The following is an 18,585-nucleotide window of genomic DNA, read 5'->3' on the forward strand; positions in this document are numbered from 1 at the left end:
TGAAGCCACCCATTTTCTAGGGTTTTCGGCGAGTTCGTGGGAAATTGGGGCTTTTCTTGGCTAAATTGGACTTGTCCACATGTATAAAAGTTGCTTTACTCATTGAGATCTTCATTTATGTGAAACTTGGTAATTTTTGGAAATAGTTGAACTTTCCGGCAACTTGGGCGGCTGCCTGCCATGTGAGGCTGCGCGTGGGCCGAGACCCCACTTGCCCTTCCTCAACTAATTTGGATACCCTGATTCCATATGTGACGTTCAATTGATGAAATCTCGTGGTATGACTATAGTTTTGATAGCGACAACCACTTAGATATTATATGATTTGATGATCCGACCGTTGGATCGGCACCAAACTTAAATATATAGTAGAACATAATATCTGAGGAGATTAGAAACTTACGGATCGGGAATCTGACGTACGGATCTTCCCGAATTGGATTTCTAAATTTGTAAAACCAAATGTCGACCGCTACTTGATTTTGTGATTGGCGGAGATATGACCGTCGGATCGTAGTGAGACTTTAGTATATTATTCTAGAAGTATAATGTGGACTTTGAGAATTACAGATTAGGAATCTGATAGGTGCATCTTCTAATTTAGATTTCTAGGGTTGTGAACCCTATCCTCGATCTTGATGGATGGTTGATTTGTTTTTAGTCAACTAAACTGAGTTTCTAGTGTGCCGTTTATCTTAGAATGTGGTTAACATTTCAAGAAGCTTACTGCTCTCATTGCGACGACGGGTGTCTTGATTTACGTACAAGTGATTATAATATAGGTTATTTATATTGAATTGTTATTTTATTTTATTGCCATTAATCTACGATTGTGAAATGTGAACTACATAAGGCTTGATCCCACTCAAGGGTACATAGGCAGTTTAACAGAGGTTAGATGCAACCTTAAATAATCGAGGCAAATCTTTTGTTGAGAAATTGAACTAAGAAAAGGAATTTGGTGAAGAATTTGAGATTTAACCTTATGTTTTGGTAAATAAATGTTGGTCATAAATTTTTTGTGAGGGATTAAGAAGTTGAAGTAGAGAATCGTGATTAATGGTGGTTAACTAAACAAGAGTTTAGTTTGGGCCTGTCACCGATATTATTTTCCAAAATAAATATTTCAGAGCGGGGCGTTACACGACATCTGGATGTGTCACCGTCGTCTCGTCCAAGCTTCATTTCGTTATTTGCATAAGTTATTTACTAACTTGTTCGTGAAAAAAGATGTTTATCAGTTTAAGTGTGATGTGTGTGAAGTGGCTAAGAGCCATCGAACTTCTTTTTCTCCAAGTTTAAATAAGAGTTCCGTTCCTTTTATGGTTGTACATTTTGATGTTTGGGGCCCCTCGAAAATCACCTCTCTTAGTAGGGCTCATTGGTTTGTCACGTTTATTGATGATTGTACAAGAATGACTTGGGTTACTTTGTTAAAATCGAAAAGTGATGTTAGTATGGCTTTTCAAAAGTTTCACAAAATGTTCGATACAGTACAATATGAATATTCAAGTGGTTCGCAACGACAATGGAGGCGAGTATGTTAATTCAGAACTTTGCTCCTTTTTTGATATGCATGGTATTGGTCATCAGACTATGTGTCCGTACACCCCTCAGCAGAATGAAGTGGTTGAACGGAAAAATAGATACTTGTTAAAAGTGGTTTGTGCTTCTATTCTTGAAGCCCATCTTCCCCTACACTATTGAGGTGAAGCACTCACATCCGTTGCCAATCTTATTAATCGACTTTCATCTCATACCTTAGACTTTCAGACACCATTCCAGACCCTTCTGTCTTTGACAAATTGTCCACCAATTCTTAACCTTGCCCCACGGGTCCTTGGATGCTTGGCCTTTATCCACATGCACTCCTCCCAACAGCAAAACAAACTAGAACCTCGAGCTCTTCGTTATGTTTTATGGGGTATGCTATTAGTCAAAAGGTTATCGTTGCTATCACCCTTCAACCAAGAAATTTTTTTATCATTGCCGATGTCACTTTCCATGAAAATGAGATGTATTTTGGTTCCTTTGAGTCCTCACTTCAGGGGGAGTTTCAAGGCAATGAAGTTCGAATGTTTAATTATGGAATCGAGGAAAAAGCCACTGTACAACAACTTATTGCCGAGCAGCAAGCTGCTGCACAGCCGCCTATCACCGAGCTGCAAGCCACGGAGTGGCAGCCAACTGCCAAACCTGAGAGAGAGGAAGACACAGTTCCCTTTAAGGAAATCAGAGCACAATCCGAGGTGATTGATGATGGTAACCAATAGCAGTTGGAACCTACGGTTTTGGACCAAACAATACATGTAGACTCGTCTCTCAATGATTCTCATAACCAATTGTCTTCTACGCTAGATGGACCACGACTCCGTAGACTCCCAAAATGGAGTAACCGAGGTATTCGTAAACCCACTTGGCAGACCCTAAGTGTAAAACTAAATATTCAATGAGTGAATCAACCCAGAACCCGAGAGTGAGGTACCCACTAAACAACTATGTCTACTTGTTACCTGTCTGAATCAAATAAGTCATTTTTGAATCAATTGTCTACTGTATATATTCCTAACAGTGTGCAGGATGTCCTAGATGATCCTAGATGGAAAGAAGTAATGAATAAATAACTAAGGTCGCTGAAGAAGAATGCTACCTGGGAACTATCGGACTTGCCAAAAGGTAAGAAACCTGTGGGATCTAAATGGGTATATACAGTGAAGTACAAAGTGGATGGAACGGTTGATCGGTTTAAAACGAGATTAGTAGCAAAGGGATACACTCATAAATATGGCATAGAGTACACTGACACCTTCGCACCAGTAGCTAAGATCAATACCATTCGAGTTTTAGTATCTCTGGTAGAAAACCTAAATTGGCCACTGTAACATTTCGATGTCAAAAATGTGTCTTACACGGAGAACTAACTGAAAATTTTATATGGACTTTCCACCAAGATGTACTAGAACAGACATGCGAAATGGAAAGGTATGTAGGTTTAAAAAGTCATTATATGGGTTGAAGTAGTCACCAAGGGCATGGTTCGGTAGGTTCACTAAATCAATGAAGGCATTTAGGTATAGACAAAGCAATTGGGATCATACTTTATTCTTAAAGCGCAAGAATGAGAAGATTACGACATTCATTGTATATGTGGACGACATGGTGGTTACCAAAATGATCCGGTTGAGCAATTAGAATTGAAGAAGTATTTGTCCATAGAGTTAGAAATGAAGGACCTTGGGCCTCTGAAATATTTCCTTAGGATAGAGGTATTGAGAATCAAGTTCAGGATCTTTTTGTCCCAAAGAAAATATATTATTGATTTGTTGAAGAGACTGGGATGTCAGCATGCAAGCCGGTCACTACTCTATTGGCCAAAGGGATGAAGTTGAGTTTAGATCCGAATTAAGTACTAGTAGACAAAGGAAGATATTAGAGGTTGGTGGGAAGATTAATGTACTTGGTCCATACAAGATCAGATCTTGCCCATGCTTTGAGCGTGGTCAGTCAGTATATGCACGATCTCGGGAAACAACATATGCAAGCGGTTATGAGGATATTGTGCTACTTGAAAGGAAGTTCAAGAAAGAGACTTTTGTTTAGAAAGAACGCGCATTTCAAAATTGAAGGATATACTGATGTTGATTAGGCAGGTTTGATAGATAACCGATGTTCAACATCTAGATATTTTACCTTTGTGGGCGGTAATCTAGTGAAGTCGAGAAGTAAGAAACAAAATGTAGTAGCATGGTCTAGTGCTGAGGCTAAGTAAAGAAGTATGGCTCTTGGCATTTGTAAACTTTTGTGGCTTAAGTTCTTGTTACAAGATTTGGGAGTTAAACATAGTCAGCTAATGAAGTTATTCTGTGACAACAAAGCTGCACGAGATACTGCTCATAATCCGGTACAATATGATAGGACTAAGTATGTGGAAGTTGACCGATTCTTCATTAAAGAAAAGTTGGAAGGGAAAGTAATTGAAGTTCCTCCAATCGGGACCTAGGAGCAAGTGGCAAACATACTCACTAAGGTTGGCTCTAGTGAGAAATTCTCAAAGTTTTTGGACAAGTTGGGCATGTGTGACATATATGCACCAACTTGAGGGGGAGTGTTGACTTTTTATAGATTTCCTATTATTCCGGGATCCCCTTAATCTTGGGTTTCCTAGTTTAGGAGATATTATCTTGTAATTATCTTGTAATTATTCTTTCCTGTTTACAGTAGGATTGTATATGATTATACATACCTCTGAATGAGAAGAATACAATATATTCAAAGCATTCTCTTCTTCACATATGCAATTTAGATATGTGAAAATTCAACAGAAGAAAAGGAAATCAAGAGCATGTTGAAGTCCAATGGTTAAGTGTAAAAAAACTCTAATCCACGCAATGACTCTAGCTTAGATGAGGAAAAGTGGGTTGATAATGTGTTGGAATTAAAGTATATATAAAAAAAAGAGACAATATAGAGATGGGAGGAGAAAACTAAGCCAGGAGGATCCTCGCTGGATCCTCTTTGTGAGGATCTTAGAGATCCTCTAATCACATCCGTTTATCATACATCGTGCGGTCAGAAATCATTGTAATTTTTATTATTTAAAATTGAATATAAACAGTGCTAGACAAAAATTGATCGCACAATGTACGATGAACGGATGTGATTGGAGGATTCCCGGGATCCTCACAAAGAGGATCCAGCGAGGATCCTCAATCAAAACTAAGTATCTTCCTTCTCATTAAAGTGCCTATTTATAAGCGTAGGATTTACATAGAAAGATATTCAACTATTGAGATATTATATATTGGTCCAAAAAATGAACATCCATATAATAGATATTATGCATAACAATTTGGATTATATTCCTAGGGAACTGCCCCCTCCAAAAATCTCCTATATATATACTTCTCGCAAATGTTTTTTCTTTTTTATTATATAAAGTTTGGAGGCAAAATGAGATTTTTGAAGTGTCAATAACAATTTCCTATTTCCAATATTGATAAAAGAGTTTTTCTAAAATTCATTGATCTTGACTGGATCTAAAAAAAAAAAAAAAAAAACTCTAGTATGCAACTAGGCTTGTGAGATGTTCTTACAAATAAAGTTAAGGTTCCACAATAAAACCAATTGGCAATAGGAAGAGTAGTACAACTTACTTATAAGCCTTTACAATGTTTCTCATTTCTTCGATTTCAGACTCTTTTACTTTCACATCCTCACACGCCCCCCTCAAGTGTAGCTAATTTTAAAGCCAAATACATGGACAACATGAAGTGGGTGATGTGGAGCATGTGTGGCCATTGAGTTTCATACATGGGTCAACTTGCTTTATTACCATGAACAAAGTTGAGGTTCAACTATAAAACCAATTGGCAATATAAGGAGTAGTCCAACTTACTTATAAGCTCTTGCAAAATTTCTCCTTTTATCAATGCAGGACTCTTTTACCTTCACATCCAAAGCTTGGTAGGAAATAAATTTGGCATCATCCTGGGGTAGATGCTTTTATACCACAGAACAGAACAGTTGTTAGTATATAGTTCATTTTTTTAGAATTATTCAAATATTACTAATTTACTGAGGTTTATATTGTGCCAACAAAAACCTTGAAATATCCGGGTGCACTATGCTTCTTCATTGATGTGTTCAAATTTGATCTGTCGGCCTTGGATACTTTTTATACCCAGCTTGTATTTTTCCTGGGATTCTAGCGAGAATGTGTGTGGCTCACATCTCCCAAACTTTGAGTGGACTTACTCATACAGTGAGGTGTGGATGTGACCCTAGGGAAAAGCTCCAAGTGAAGGCATGTGTTGTAAATGTCCCATAGCTAGTCCATATGCGTGTTGGTTTAGTAGATTCATTGCAAGCATAAAGGAGACAACTTCATTAATTAACCTGGCTTCGTTTAAGAAAAACCCTAGCTAACAAGGAGCTTAAGTGGATTAATTGACACATCCTGACCCAGAATATCTACCTGAACTCCGAATTGTGCTGTGCTAGCCGATACTTCGAAGGTGACGAAGCCATAAGTAATGTGGAAAGCATGAGTAAATTTAAAACTAAAAGTGACTAAATGCAAGAGTGCGCATGTGAGCGAGATTGAACCCATTTCACACGTGATGTCTGAACATAAGTAAAGTATAATAAAAGTAAATAAGAATTATATCATCGGAAGTAATCTCCTATTTAAGCTTCGTTTGCACCCATGCGTTTGTAACGTCAAGTACTACAATGATACACTAAAATAATGGGATATACATCTCATGACACAATGGTCAATGAAAGTCAACATTCTCGCCTCTAGGGGTATTTTGGTCAATTCACTCCTTTAGAAATAAAAATACCATAAAATTAGGGTCGGGTCCTAACGTTTACTCCATTTAATTGACATAGAATACTAAAAGTAGTCTAAAGTTCACTTGCAAATGAGTTCTAATAAAGTTTCGTTTGGATAGGTCCATATGGCTTAAATTAGGAGAAATTCTCTCATGTATCCAAAACACTGTATATATAATCATAACTTCTACCAATCACAAGTGGGGCTTATGATTTATTTTTTCTTTCTCCGCTCGATTAAGCTTTTAAGTCCTGTCCATTTTTGACCTATGTCTAAGCTTTGGATAAAAAATTTGATCATCAAAGTGTCCATTCTATTTAGAACTTCTTTCCCAGATTAGTGTGTTTAATCCCAAATGCATCTAGGCTCACATGACATAACTTCTGTCAAATTTAATTAGACTTGTCCCGTCCAAAACAGTCCGCCAAATGTGACCAAGTTATGTTTTGCCACATAAAATACCAGTGTTGTATTGGACTATATATATTATTGTACTAAACAACCCAAACATTGTGCACACGGTGCACGGTACACTATTATTTGGTCCACTCTAGCAAATTTAATACGGTATATATTTTTGAACAGAAAAAAAGTTGTATAAAATATTTGTGGCTTGCTACGTTACAAGAGAGATAGAAAAAATGTACATGCACATGCATAAACTGGTGATTATCAAGTTTTTCCCGTAACACACGAGTTACAAAATCACATTAATGGCTACGCTCTACAACTATTGAATTGAATATTCTGTTGTTATGCTGTGTTGCTATATGATCTGCACCTTATCAGCCCAACCTGTTAAAATTTTACACGCGTCAGTTCCAAAGTTTGTGGATTATTTTACAATTTGTTGATGTTATTGCACTGAGGTAGGCTCCAGCATTATCTTCAACATCACATAGTACTCGAAGACGTGGCTTTCTAATTGCCCATCAGTTGCTCACACACCATATCCACATCTCTCTCGATTTAAACTAGCTCTAACTCTCACGCACACCTCCAGTTCTCCACCCGAAGCAACAAAGACAATCTTCTTCCAACAACACCAAAGTTAAACCCTAGCAAAAAAAAAAAAAAAAAAGAAAAGAGAAAAAAGAAAAAAACCATGGCTCAAACCATGCTTCTCATGTCTAGTAGTGTGTCTTCAGGCCATGTTGTGGACTTGAAGTCCTCAGACCCTTTACTCCAAGTACAAGCTCAAAGGCTTAGGCCTAAGTCTTTCTCTCAACTTGTTTGCAGACCCTCTTCTGCAGCGTCGTCATCGTCTACGAGGATTTCGACCGTCGTCGCTCTCTTCAAATCGAAAACCAAAGCTCCTGCCAAGAAGGTTTTCACTTCTTTTACACTACGTACATTCATTCTTTATTTTTATTTTTGTAGTTAAAATGTCACTTAGTTAACCACAAATTTACAGGCACCACCGCCGAAGCCCAAGGTTGAAGACGGTATCTTTGGAACCTCTGGGGGCATTGGTTTCACCAAGCAAAATGAGCTCTTTGTTGGTCGGGTTGCCATGATTGGCTTTGCTGTAAGACATTAATCTTCTTCTTGCTCGCTTTTGTCTGTTATTAAACTTACCTTTCAGTTATATGTGATTTTCCTTTTGTTGTTATAAGTTCTTATAATCTCACTTTGTGTGTTTGTGAATAGAATTCATTTTTTAAACTAGCTAGTTTGTTCTTAAATTAATGTTGGGTGCTTATCAGAATGAAGTTGTGACAATTAGTTCAATTACATTACTCATCTGAGCACTATTGATAAGTTGAGACAACTTTTACACCGAGTTTCTATTTTTTTGTTTTACATTACCACTTACGAAAGAAAATATAATACCTTATATTATCTTCAGAATATGTTAGTACTTTGTAACACATGTTTTAAGTGACACAGCAAAATTGTGTGCTTGGGTTGTGGTGGTGTAGACATTTATAGAGAAATGTTTTCTTGGCAATATATGATTTGAGTTCCCTAACTTTTTTTTTTATTATTTTTTAAATAAAAGAAAACAACTTCGACAATACAATGGAAATTTTATTAAATAAAAAATTACATCTTGTCATGGGACACAAATTTTACTGCTTACAACAAAGCAAATTTGAAAAATGAAAGATAGATGAACAAGATGGAGCATGAAACCTACTCCGTTTGAAACAAAAAGCTTAAAATTATTGAGCTCCAAAACAAGCTTTGAATTGAAACACATAAAACAAAATGTTAGGAAATAAAGAAAATTGGACATCAGGAAATTTCCTTCATTTAACACTTTTTCACGATGTGCTTTGAAATACATAGCTATGTTATCAAATCTTAACATATTAATAATCAATCTCGAGTACTTGCCACCCAATCAGTTGTTCATGCTTTGATAACATCTTCCAAATTATGTTACGTGGAAAAAATGGTTTCTTACCTAACCAAGATTTATTTTCACTACCATTATCTTCCAAGATTTACGTAAAACTATTTAGTTTTCACCAATATCTCAATATAACCTATAATGGTTATGCAACAAATTTCTGTATAATCCTCTCCTTTCTCACTGTGCTCTAATGCCACTTCATTTAGAATTCATGGTGCAAAATACTTGTCCAATTAAATAGTAAGGATAATATAAAAACTTCTTAATTGTGTTCTTTATAGTAGACCATCATATAATTAGCATGAACGAAGAATTTTTGGATGATCATATAACTAGCATGATGAAGCATTTTAAGATATACAAATAGTAAAAAAAACCCTCACACAGGACTGCCAAACAGTCACAAGCCTTGCCCTTTTGTGTGTGTATGTGTGTATTTATGAAGTATTTTGATATATAACATATAAAACAATGGACGTCGTGTACGACGAGAATTCGTAGAAGCATGAAATTGTAATATTGTATTATTTATGTATTTATTTATTGTTCTGAGCCTTTCTGTGCAAACATTACAGGCATCATTGTTGGGAGAAGCAATTACAGGGAAAGGGATTCTTTCCCAATTGAATTTGGAAACTGGAATTCCCATCTATGAAGCTGAACCCCTTCTTCTCTTCTTCATCCTTTTCACCCTGCTTGGAGCCATTGGAGCTCTAGGTGACCGTGGTAGATTTGTCGATGACCCGCCCGCTGGAATTGAAGGGGCAGTGATCCCTCCAGGCAAAGGATTGAAATCAGCCTTGGGTCTCAAGGAAGGAGGTAACTAATTTGCATGTCAAGATAAGCAATGTTCAAATTAAAGAGTAACTGTCCTTTGTCACATGTTAAGTTGTTACAGTGTCATCTTAGACATGTACAAGTCTAATCAATTGATAATTTTACATCATAACATGTCTAACGAGAAAATGTATGCATACAGAAGTAATTTATATTTGTGATACGTGGCATGACCTAGATGATCTAAGGAGTTCTTGTTGTGTAACAAATGCATAGGTCCTCTATTTGGATTCACAAAGGCGAATGAGCTATTTGTGGGAAGATTGGCACAGTTGGGATTTGCATTCTCCCTAATAGGAGAAATCATTACAGGGAAGGGAGCTCTAGCCCAGTTAAACATTGAGACTGGAGTCCCCATCAGCGAAATCGAACCCCTTGTGTTGCTCAACGTTGTCTTCTTCTTCATCGCTGCGGTGAATCCCGGAACTGGTAAATTCATCACAGATGTGGATGAAGAAGACTAGAGAGAGATAAATACTACATTGATGCTCACATCGAACTTGTTTGAATCATGTATGAGAAAATACTTCTTCCTCTAATTTTATTTTTATGTGATCGATCTTTTTTATTTTCCCTTGGTCATGTTGACCTTAAATTAAGTTACTGTATTTTGCACTAGCTTTTAAATTCCTATGGTTATTGGTTACAACGCACCAAAAAAAAAAAAAAAAAAAAAAAAAAAAAAAAAAAAAAAAAAAAAAAAAAGAAGAAGAAAGGAAGAGAATGAGAAATTCGACGCAATGAGCTAACTTTCAACTCTACTGAGTTAACTTACTTAACAAGCTTGGTTTGTATATTGTAATCCCCTATGCGATTTACCGTATTGAACGGATCAATCAAATGCGACATGGTCTTCCATTGAGTTAACTTACTTTCTAAGTTAGGTTTGTAAATTGTAATACAAGATTTTCTTAGTTGGATCTACAAATGCGACAGTGTCTAAAAAATCCTAGAAGTTTCGAAATGGAATTCATCTAAAACTCAATATATTAGCGAGATTTATTTTGATATTTAATTAACAAAGAAAATTTTGAGACAAGAAGTGATTAAATAATCTTCTAGGAAATTTCATATAAACGACTTTTGTACCATGTCTCCGCCAAGAATCCCATATCGAAATGTGAAAATCGTTTTCATTTGCAACTAGCCCTTTATAAACATCGTTGCCTCTATGATTATTTAGTGATAACACTTTACAAACTAATTTAGGCATACATCTTGCATCTAAGTATATGAAAAAAAAAATAAAAAATAAAAAAATTCTCATTCTATACAACTAGTTTTTTTTTGGTCAACTATCTATAAATTGTGTTTTTGTCAACTATCTATACTATTTTTTTTTTTATCAACTATCTATGGTATTAATCAGAGAAGATGCTCCTTAGTCTTTCCGAGGAATCTCTCCCATGTCCCAATTTTCTTATGATTTTGTTGACTCTAAAAAACTACCAAACATACGTGGAGCGCATGATGAGTAACTAAGAGTTAATTACACACTTTTTGTGGTTGATACGGGCTTGCCAACTCGCCACCGAGGTGAGTCGGACGAGTAAGATGATGATGATGGTGGTGGTGTCGAACCGCAATGCTAACTTCTGTAACTATGATCGAGGAAGGAAGACTCTCAGCTTAAGGTTCTACTAACCCAAAGATAAGGTTACTATCTTACTGCGAAGTTCAATAAGTAATTTGAATTTCATTCTAAAACTCAATATGCTGGCGAGATTTATTTTGACATTTAATTAACAAAGAAAATTTGGGACAAGAAGTGATCAAGTGTAATCTTCGAGGAAACTTAATATAAACGACTAGTTTAATCCCCTATCAAATTGTGGAAATCGTTTGCATTTGCAACTAGCGCTTTAAAAACAATGTTCACTCCATGATTATTTAGCAATAACACTTACAGACTAATTTATGCGAATCACATACATCTTGCATCTTAGTTTATGAAAAAAGAAAATTTTCTCAATCTATACAACTAGTCTTTTTTTTTTTTTTTGTCAACTATCCATAAAATAGTTTTTTGTCAACTATCTATACTATTATTTTTAATCAACTATCTATACTATTAATAAGATAAGATACTTAGTCTTTCCTAAAAATCCCTCCTATGTCCCAATTTCCTTACGATTTTGTTGACCTTAAAAACTACCAAGCCTACGTGGTGAGCAGACCAAGTAACTAAAAGCTAATTATGTCCTTCTTGTGGTTGATGCGGGCGTGCCAACTTGCCACTAAGGTGAATCAGGCGAGTAAGATAGTGATGGTGGTGGTGGTGTCGAATCGCATTGTGGACTTCCATGATTACAGTCAATGCTAATCTTGCTACGAAGTTCAATAAGTAATTCGACTTTCGTTGTGCTGAACAAGGGGTAACCTGGGAACACCTCACTTCGCCAAAGCTGGTAAAATGACCTCTTGAGATGAAAGAATAGAGAATTCCTCATCCACCAAGACTTGGATAAATAACCAACAAGGGTAGGAGAGTGTTGTTTAACCAAACTAAAGGTCTCCTAGGCCAAGCAGGTTCTACGACTCCAGTGTTGTTTAACCAAACTGAAGGTGTGTCGCCATTGTTGACATAGTGCTGTTTAACCAACTGAATATTTGCCAACTGGGAGGGATTAATGAGCATTAGTGTTTTCTCAAGGTATGAGAGGGTTTCACGTAGAGTGTTGATTTATGTGTTGAGTTGAAGATCTCATTCTCGTTGCGATGCTTCTTCTATTTATAGATAAAGCCCTAAGGATGAACAAGTTTGCCAAGGCAAAGTCCTGCTAGGACTGAGCCACCTCTGCATCTCCCAAAATATTCCAATCCATCATTCCTTAGCTTAACCTTGATCAGCTTCTCCATTCGAATCAGGGCTCTAAACCTAGTACCTTTCTAAACTTACTTCCTTCTTAGCTGATTAAGCATGAATTATGATCTCTTGAACAACCCTAACCTTATTAGAATCAATTGCCAATCCTTAACAGTTTTATTCCATCTGGGACTCGGGCGAACCCTGCTCAAGTGTAACCTCTCTAAACTTAGTTTCGTAGTTTTTATTTATAAAACAGAGTTTATATTTCAACATTAAAAATAAATAAAAAAGAATTTATGTTTTAGTAATTTAAAATCTTAAAAATTACTAGTTACTTCATATTAGTTAAATTATATGTGTTTAACATTGACAAATTCCTTGTATTGTTGGCAGAGCATAGCCGCAACTCGTCTGGTACTTTTCCATGGTCAGAGATGGGTAGGTAGGCTCAGGTCCTCAATCAAGAAGTGGGTGAAGCCTAGTAAGAGATGGATTAGAGACAACTTTGACAGGGCATGGGAGGAGAGATTGAAGAATGGTGGCTTTGGGGTGATTCTTCATAACAGTGATGGGGGTTTCTTAGTGACTGTGGCTGGTTGAACTCGGGGTGTGGTTCCAAGTTTAGGGTGATTTGTCTATGACCCTTGCAGTGATGGCACCAAGAGGAGATGATATGTCAATGTTAGGGCCGATTGTTGATGTCCTTCAGGACTGCATTCAAGTATTTCCTCTGAAACGATTGAGCCATGTACGACGAGACACAAACCATGTAGCACATAGGGTAGCTTGGGTTGGGCTAGGTTAGCAACTGGAGGCGCAATGGCGGGAGCATCCACCTGGTATTCTCACTAACGTGCTCATGCACGATAGTTCTTTGTGATGTCTTTAGGTTTCTACTGTTAGTGCTTTTGTTGAGGATAATAAACTCTAAGCTTGTAAGTGCGGAATACTCTTTATTCCTTTGACTTAGTTGAAATCCTCGACAAGGTTTTTATTGAGACCCAGTTATGCAATCTATTCTCATCTTGGTTTGTGAATTTTTTACTTTTTCAATGAATATCGTACTTACTTTAAAAAAAAATATATCAAATTAAGGAAGAACAAAATTTAGTATTTTATATGTTTCACCATATTTGGCCTCTTCCTTTATATATTGAGATAAAAGATGCAATAACGACTACCACTTTTCCTTTTCCCACAATAACTAAACTCACCAAGGAAAAAAAGACATTTTAATTCTGCTAGACATGCTCATTTGGATGTTTAATGTTATAAAAAGAAATTACGTAATTATTGTGATTACCGTTGAATGAGAAGGGAATATGGCATGATGATAAGTCAGGTATGGAAAATATTATTATGGATTACTTCACACAATTGTTTGATTTGATGAATAAAATGATAGAAGTTCTTGATGCCATTAGGACATGAACGATGAACTTCTTTTGCCATTTAAAGATGATGAAATAAAGTTTGCTCTCTTTCAAATGCATCCTACAAAAGCTTCATAACCGGATGGTATGACCTATTAACTTGTATTCTTTCCTATAATTTAGGATTTCGTAGTTTAGGATGGATCTCGTGTAATCTGGTTGAAATCTCTTTGTAATCTTCTGTAATTATTCTTCGCTATTTCGTTAGGATTAATATTGTATATTATACCTCTTTCTCAGAAGAATAAACTTATCATTCAAAGAATTCTCTTCTTGGCACTAGAGCCAAGTCGAAGAAAAAAAAAAAGCTGCAACAGCACTGCTGTGGGTCATCCATGTTTGGTGCTTTATCCTTGATTAGCATGCGACTGTTGTTGTTGCTGTCCCTTGACTAGCAAGTGACTATTGTCATTGCTATCCCTCGATCAGTGGGCGACTGTTATCGTTGCTACTCTATCTGTATTTGAAACGAACAGCGAGCAAGCGTGTCGTTGCTACTAAATTTCTATGAGACCAATCTCAATTAGAAACTTAAAACATGTTGCTTGCCACTGCTCAGCCCTAAGCTTTGCACGGAATAGACCACTAGAACCCATGGATGCACCTGCACCAACTCACCACTGTAGTTAAACTGTTACTGCCTAGATTGGTTCAAATCGTCATAAGGTTGAACCCACTGTCTGCAATGTGAACTCGCACCCATTGCAATTTTTTTTTCTCTGTATCCAATGGCGAAGCCAGGATTTGCCTTGGGGAGAGGTGAAATTCAAAAGAGTGCAAGGTTCAATCGAAGCGGTTACTTTCACATTGGAGAGTGCAAAGTTCTGAGTCAATATTCATAGTAGAAAATAGTCTCTTCACCATAGCGGTTGTAAGCAATAATATAAAAGCCAATGTAAGAATCTTAAATTTGCTAGTATTAGATCCTAAATAATGTTAGACGCTAGTCAAACAACGGACTGGAACTTAGTAGCTAGGTGCCTAGGCGAAATCTAGGCAGTTTTTTAAAAGTAATATAATATTTATAAATAATGTGAGAGTTTAAGATAAATACGGTGGGAGTCTTAAAAGAGAAAATAAAAGTACATACAAGAATATAAAAAATAAAAAATAAAAAAAAAGGAGAGAAATGGGTTAATAAACCACAAAAAAAAGGTGGGGTCAGAAGAGAAAAAAAATGGAAGGGGGAAATGGGTAAACAAACAAATGGTGCAGAAAGATAAAGACCGGAAGAGAAGTGATGGGTTAGCACAATATTTTAAGAGAGAAAAAAAGTGAACAAACGGTCGGCAGGATAATACTTGGGTAAAGTGTCAATACCCAATTTTTACTGACTTAGGTGGCCCAATAATTGTCCAACACCTATCTTTAAAACTCACACCCAAATTGAACAGCTAGTATCCAATTTACTCACCTTATTAAGTACCCAATAAAAATATAATAATGTCTTCTACCGCACACTTGTTATATTAGTAACAAAACACCCTTTTCACCTTAAACAATAAACCAAACACTCATCTTCTTCTTCCTAGATGCAAACCTTTCACATTCCACATACTTTCAAGGAGCCTCACCAATCACCACCCATTACCCACCCCTATCTCCCCTCCAACCTTTGTCCTCCGTTGATCACACCTCCACACCGCAATCCATCCTCCAATGGTCAAGCCAACCCCAGACCTCTAATATCTCTCCTCCATCTTCACTTTTCCTCTGCAACACTGATAAAAACCAAACACATATCTGCTTCCTCTTTTCCCTGTGCCAACCGCTCCGTCAATCGCAACCTCATCGCTCGAACGTCTCTTCTCTGTCTTCATCATTCCTCTGCAAATCCAACCAAACTTTTGCCCTTCCTCTACAAATTCGACCAAGATAGTGCACCGGCCAAAACCAATTTTTATAGGTGCTATGAATTCTGACAAGAGCGGAGGTGTTGAACCAGCACTCCTAGGTGTGTTTTCCGATGAGCGGAGGAGCGGCTGCCACTCCTCGCCCTCACGTAGCTTCGCCACTATCTGCATCGTTCGTCAGAGATAAACATATTGAAAGCTGACCCCAAAAAAAAAAAAAGAAAAAAAAAAGTAAAAAAAAAAAAAAGAAAAAGAAAAGAAAAAGAAAAGTAAATCGGTTTGTTCTTTTGTTTTGGGCCATTGTTTTAAGGCTTACATAGTTTTTTTGTTAGTCTTGACTTGTTTGGGAGTTTTTTTGATGGGCTTGACTTGTTTGGGAGTTTAGCCATTGTCTATTTCAACCCAAAGCAATGGCAATGCGAGTTCATACCCTTTCGAATTGATCTGATCGAACTGAACAGGGGAGTAAGATCAATTGTGGCCGGTCTAATGCTCTTGGAGATTCCTCCAATCATTCGCTTAGCAAATGTCCTCACTGCAGCCTGAAAAGACATTCAACAAATCAATGTTTCGAGCTTATTGGTTATCCTAATAATTAGGACAAGACTTGTGATCCCCACTGTAATAAGTCGCGTGCATTGTTTGCCGAAACTAAGGTAGATTCTGAACAAGAAAGTAATGATTTGCAAGGCTTTAAAAGTTTATGCATTTGTTACGAATAATACATGGATAATTGATTCTGGTGCTACTGAACATATGAATTGTGATTCTAGACAGGTACAGATCCTAAAACCATCCCCCAAAATTGTCGTGAGTGTTACCAATGGTAATGTTACACTGAATCTTGATTATGTACTCGTTGTTCATTCTCTTGACTATAAGTTGTTATCTGTTGCTCAAAAAAATGCCACTGTACATTGTCTTGTGATTTTTTAGCCTTCTTTTTGTACTCTTAGGGGGCGTTTGTTTGCCCTCACTAACTCGGATTGGACTGGACTGGACTAGCTATTAGTCCAATACTGTGTTTGTTCCATGCTGGGACTAATATTAATGAGACTAAAGGGGACTAGCATGGACAAAACCCTTCACTAAGAGGTCTTAGTGAGACCCCCCAATAACCATGGGACTAGCTAAGACTATCCTCTATTTCTCGTCCTTGTCATGCTCAATGACCACTCCCGATAGACTCCTCGTCATCGCCAGTCACCTAGATCAATCATTAACTTCCCAACTCTCTTTCAGATCCATTTCACAACCAACTTGCATATAAAATATACCAAATTGAAGCTGGGAGTGACAAGATTACAATTTTACTTGAATCGAGGCCAAAATGTGGTTGAATGTGGCCGGAAAATGGCCTGGAATTCTCGGCCTGTTTGGGCTTCTTCAAATCTATGACAAATTCGAGCATGCAAAGCTAAGATCTCGGTCCAGGGATGGTGATGAATTTTTTGGCGGTGGTGATGAATTTTTTGGCGGTGCTAACTTCATCCAATTTAATGAGGGTTGGCCAAAAAACACATCGGGAAACCTGCAACTCGTCGGGAAAATTGGAGCCGTGAGGTTCCGTTCGAACAACGCATAGCTAGAGAGGGAGGGAGGACAGAGAAATAGAGACTGGAATCAATAAGGAGTTTGACCAGGAATGAGAAAGAGACATGAATTGAGAGGTCTGAGAGGATAAAAAGAGGAAGAGGGTGGGACGATGAGAGAAGAGGAAAAGAGTGGGACGGAAATGGTAGGAAAAGATGGAGAAAAAGATAAGATCATAATAAAATATTAATAATTTATATATTAAATAAAAAAATATTAGAATTTGTTATTATCTAGCTTCTTAGTCCGATACTGCACCAAACGCTTCACTAAGTTAGTCCAGTTTAGTCTAGTCTAAGCCAGTCCAGCTTAGTCCTTAAAGCTAATCCAGTCCGAGATAGTCCGACGCAACAAACGCCCCTTTAAGGACATTTGGACTCGCAAGATGATTGGTTATGGTATTAAGAAGGGAAAGCTTTGCTACTTGAAACTCACATCGAACAGTACCCGAATGTTGACTTAAGCTCTTGCAGTGGAAGCAATTCAAGGGGAGAGGAATAAAGCTTTAAAGATTTGATCGTGGCATCGTCGACTTGGACATGCTTCATTCAACTATATGCGGAGGTTGTTTCCTAGCCTATTTGTTAAGCATGATATTTCTAGCTTTAAATGTGGAGTTTGTGAACTGGCTAAAAGTCATCGTACTTCATTTCTGCCTAGTTTGAATAAAAGTTCACTCCTATTATGTGATGTGATAAAACTTAACACACAAATTAAAACCCTTTTTTTTATAGTTGTAGTATGTGAAAGTAGGGATTGTTCTAGGTAGGGGATTAGAAGGGTTGTTAATCTACACAAATTAGACTCAAAAATAGAAAACTAGACTCAAACAACTTAGAACAAGCTAAACTGACTCAAATAACACATAAATAAGTTAAATTGACTTAAAACATGAACTAGAGAGAAGTTAGGACGAAAATTAAACTAGAAAGACTCAGAATACTAAATGGGGATATTTTTGGCAAATTTAAGATTTAAAACAACAAACTTGCAAAAACAAACTAAAGTTGGTACGAAATTTGGGTGAATTAAAGGGGTGAAAGGCTAGGTAGAGGGTCATTCTCCACACATGACACATATGTATATAAATCGATTTCCAGTTATTATTCCTATAAACCATGAATGACAATGCCTTAAATTAACTGTGAATTGCACAAATTAACTCTCAGATTTTCCTAATTTCATTGAATTGAACTCAGCGACGCAATCAAATTATTCTTATCAAGTTCCCTATATGAACTACATAATAGAGATACATATCAAAGATCATTAAGTTTTATGAAAATCATAAGCATTGACAAGGCATTCGTAACTATGAACTGCATGATACTCCTGCCATGGATTTACTTAACACAATCATGACT

General features: G+C 36.8%; 1 protein-coding gene across 1 annotated transcript; it reads left to right on the forward strand.

Annotated features, from left to right (window-relative positions):
- The first annotated feature begins 7,358 nt into the window (after positions 1-7,358).
- On the forward strand, positions 7,359-10,148 carry LOC137718587 (photosystem II 22 kDa protein, chloroplastic-like). Its single transcript, XM_068458137.1, has 4 exons — positions 7,359-7,664; positions 7,752-7,865; positions 9,272-9,515; positions 9,750-10,148. The coding sequence occupies exons 1-4, from the start codon at positions 7,443-7,445 to the stop codon at positions 9,995-9,997; spliced, it is 828 nt and encodes a 275-aa protein (XP_068314238.1). The 5' UTR covers positions 7,359-7,442; the 3' UTR covers positions 9,998-10,148.
- Positions 10,149-18,585: the final 8,437 nt, after the last annotated feature.

This window comes from Pyrus communis, chromosome 15 (genome assembly GCF_963583255.1).
Source record: "Pyrus communis chromosome 15, drPyrComm1.1, whole genome shotgun sequence".
Taxonomy (NCBI): domain Eukaryota; kingdom Viridiplantae; phylum Streptophyta; class Magnoliopsida; order Rosales; family Rosaceae; genus Pyrus; species Pyrus communis.